The 3,563-nt window shown below is 54.3% G+C and overlaps 1 protein-coding gene across 1 annotated transcript; it reads right to left on the bottom strand.

The window, feature by feature from the left end:
- Positions 1-2,184: 2,184 nt before the first annotated feature.
- LOC130402527 (transcription factor HES-5-like) lies at positions 2,185-3,096 on the bottom strand. The gene is made up of 2 exons (XM_056606727.1): positions 2,909-3,096; positions 2,185-2,800 (listed from the first exon to the last, which is right to left on the bottom strand). The coding sequence occupies exons 1-2, from the start codon at positions 2,969-2,971 to the stop codon at positions 2,369-2,371; spliced, it is 495 nt and encodes a 164-aa protein (XP_056462702.1). The 5' UTR covers positions 2,972-3,096; the 3' UTR covers positions 2,185-2,368.
- Positions 3,097-3,563: the final 467 nt, after the last annotated feature.

The raw sequence follows: 3,563 nt of genomic DNA on the forward strand, positions 1-3,563 counted from the left end.
TCATCCTGTATCTTTCTACGTGTGCCTGTCTGTCTGTCTCTGCGTGTGTCATCCTATATCTGTTTGTTTGTGTGTCCGTTGATCCATCTGTGGACTCTGTTTGACTGCCTGTCTATATGTGTGTGTGTGTGTGCGTGTGCGTGTGCGTGTGCGTGTGCGTGCGCGTGCGCGTGCGCGTGCGTGCGCGCGTGTGCGTGTGCGTGTGCGTGTGCGTGCGCGTGCGTGTGCGTGTGCGTGTGCGTGTGCGTGCGCGTGTGCGTGCGCGTGTGCGTGCGCGTGTGCGTGTGTGTGCGTCGTGTCTGTGTTTATACTGGCTTTAGTTGCGGTGTGTAAACCCATTAGCTTTCATGTGGGAGCAGAGCAGCCCGAAGCCGGCTTACACCTGAGTGCGCCACACAGGCCACTGGTTTCCCACGATGCTTTGCAGGTGTGGCTGCAGGCACTGGCCCTTCCTGCCACACACACACACCAGGCTCAGGAATCAGACTTAAGATTCATTTCTAAGTCAGATGGCAGACAAGCTTAGATTTGGGCCTTTCACCTTCTTTCGCTCCATATTTGTCAAGACCAATCATGTGGATGGAAGCGGGGCTTTGTACTGTAAGAGTTCTTTAGACCAACACAAACATGGCAAAGAAGAGTGTGTAAAGGTTTCAGAGGAACACTGTGTGACTGACCGCTGGGTCCCAGACTACACACGCCAACGCCTCGCTCTTCAAAGGCCCACTGCCCAGTGCAGCGGGATATTGGAGGTCATAAAGGCTACTTAGCAACTCCCATCTGTTGCAGCCCACCGCTAAGACACTATTCTCAATTTAGTTGAAGTTTTTGAAAGTAGCAGACAGACTTTAATTATTGGTTAGGATTATTGATTATCTAACGGTTTAGATGGAGCTATTCACCTAAAAAGCCGAGACGTTATCAGAGAGACACGATGAAGAATACAAACATCAACATCAATCGGAAATCTCAGGACATGCCGGACAAAAGGTTTGGCGGTGGACTGACAGCCGACCAATGGCTGCCCTGACAAAGTGATAGGCTCTGGTTTCCCTCCAAAACCCAGCAGGGTGAAAGGGGGGGGGGGGGTGGACAAAAGGGGTCAGGGCATCCTCATGGTGGGAGGGAGAGCCAAAGGAGGGGGGAGGTTGTGTGTGGGGGGGAGGGGGTCATTCAACCCGGCACACTTCCTTTGTCCCGGGGATCAAGAGGGAGAGCGAGGGAGCGAGGGAGCGAGGGGGCGAGGGGGCGAGGGGTAATGGCTCTGGGCTGTGGGAACGCAGAGCGGAGTCAGGCTCCACAGAGGCAGCCCCCGCCCCCCGCCCCCGCCCGCCCCCCTGCCCCCCCGGCCCACCAGCTGTTTGATGGAAGTGGAGACAGGCGATCGGTGCAGTGGTCCCGGGGGGGGGGCACAAAGGCCGGGGGAAACAGTGGAGCGGGAGGGGGGGGGGGCACACGATTGCAACCACACGTGCAAGAGTCGGAGGGCGCTCATTTCTTGGATTGGCTGAGCCCTGGAGGTTGTCTGCACGCGTGCGCCGCAGTGCTGGCACCACGCCGGTGTCAGCACCGCTCTGCTGCTGGCTGGTGTGTGGGAGCAGGTGTGCACACATGCTGGCAGGTATCAGCTTCAGCAGGTTGATGTGGGCGCTACACCTGACCTCATCATGGACTGAAGCCACCCAGGTCCTTTCACAGGTGGCTGCATGGCTCCTGAGTGTGGAGTACGTTTGTTCATACTTATGATTTATAAATTATTCGTATTATGAGTAATGATTTAATACAAGTGAACAATGACTATGTATAAGTGGTGTCTTGCAATGCAACAGCAGGTTTCATCCCTTTAAAGAAAGCCTTCTCCACTCAACTGATCATGCACGTGTTACCGTGCAACCCTCGCAAAGCAGGGATCACTGGAAACAAACCAAGTAAGGAGGGAAATTAGTGTATATTTGAAATAAATATCATCGATTTTATTTTAAGTATCACAACAGCAGGCACACTTCACGCCATCACAGCATGGGCTGTCCTTTATAAAAGGACACAATTCGATTATCTTTACAATGTCATCAAACAGAGTTAAAGTAATACACCATCAATATGAACCGGTTAACTCCACAGGAGTTAAAGAGACAGGAGTTATTCCTTGACAGGGTCTGGAAGAGATTCTCTGCACAGCAGAGATTAAACGGTAACCTTTTACATTGTAAAGGCACACAAACTTCTCAAAGAAGTTAACAAACCACAGTTAGAAGGTGCTCAGTGTCCGCGACACCTCGCCCACATCTAGTCCTTAGAATCAGGAATATCCTGAACAGCGTTTGGAACGGAGAACATCCATCCAGGGTGAGGGAGGGGGTCCGGGGGTCTACCAGGGCCTCCACACCGGCCTCGGGGCCCCAGGACTCTGCTTCTCCGGGCCCTGCAGGCTGTGGAGCTGCTGGGCGGAGGACAGGGGAGACGGGGGGCTCTGGTCCCCGCCGCCCCCCCACGTCTTCTGGGCGGCCTGGAGGGCCGGGAGGCGAGGGAGCGCCACTTCCTCCACCGAGTTGGCGGACAGGAAGTGGAGCGTCTCCTTCCAGCAGCGGGCGTAGCCGCGGCGGTGGGCGGCGTGCGGAGCGGCGCTCTGGGCCTGGAGCTGCTGCCGGAGGAACATCACCGTCATCTCCAGGACGTCAGCCTTCTCCAGCTTGGCGTTGGGCTCCTGCTGCTGGAAGTCCTTCTCCAGCAGAGCTTTGAGCTGCTCGATGCAGCTGTTGATGCGGTCTCGGCGCATCTTCTCCACCAGCGGCTTCCTGAGCTGCAGAAGCAAAGAGGGGAGCGGGTTAGAGGTCTGGTCCCTGGGAGTCAAGGAGACGAGTCCACAGCGCTGGGAGCCGTCTGGGCTCAGAGAGGTAGTGGTACTTACTTTGTGTTTGTCTTTGGTGGAGAGCGCAGAGCAAGGGAAGTCTGTGGTGGTGGTAGGAGCCATTCTAGTGGAGGGAGGGAGAGCAGTGCTTCTCTGGGACAGCAGAGTGAATTGTGATCACAGAGAGGTCTCCCTGCCCTATTTATAGCCGGACATTAGCATTACAAAGCCCTGAGTCCCGGGCTGGATTAGCTTTCCCACACTCTGAGGCCTGTGGGCGGGACTCCACACCAATAGGAGAGAGGCATCAATTATCTCCTGGTTGACTGGCCTCAACACGGGCAGTGGTGCTGCAGCCAGCCAAGGTACAGAGCCAACACAGGCAGGTCGTTACACTTTATTACCTGGGAACCTTCCCTCTGTCTGGGGGACGGGCCCCTGCAGATGGGGAGTGGGTGAGAAAGCGTCCGATAAGGGCCACTTCAGGCCATAAAGATAACACACACACACACACACACACACACACTTGCACCCATGCTCACACACACAATGTTTGTCTGCACGTGAAATCAATAATAATTTGCTCAGCGTAAATCCTTTTTTTAATCCCCTCAGGAGGTTTATTTAGAGACACATTAATAATAGTATTGTTAAAATAAAATAACAACTTAAATATGCACTACAACTTTACTGATGACTCATGATGGGAGCTACA

This window comes from Gadus chalcogrammus, chromosome 13 (assembly GCF_026213295.1).
Source record: "Gadus chalcogrammus isolate NIFS_2021 chromosome 13, NIFS_Gcha_1.0, whole genome shotgun sequence".
Classification (NCBI taxonomy): domain Eukaryota; kingdom Metazoa; phylum Chordata; class Actinopteri; order Gadiformes; family Gadidae; genus Gadus; species Gadus chalcogrammus.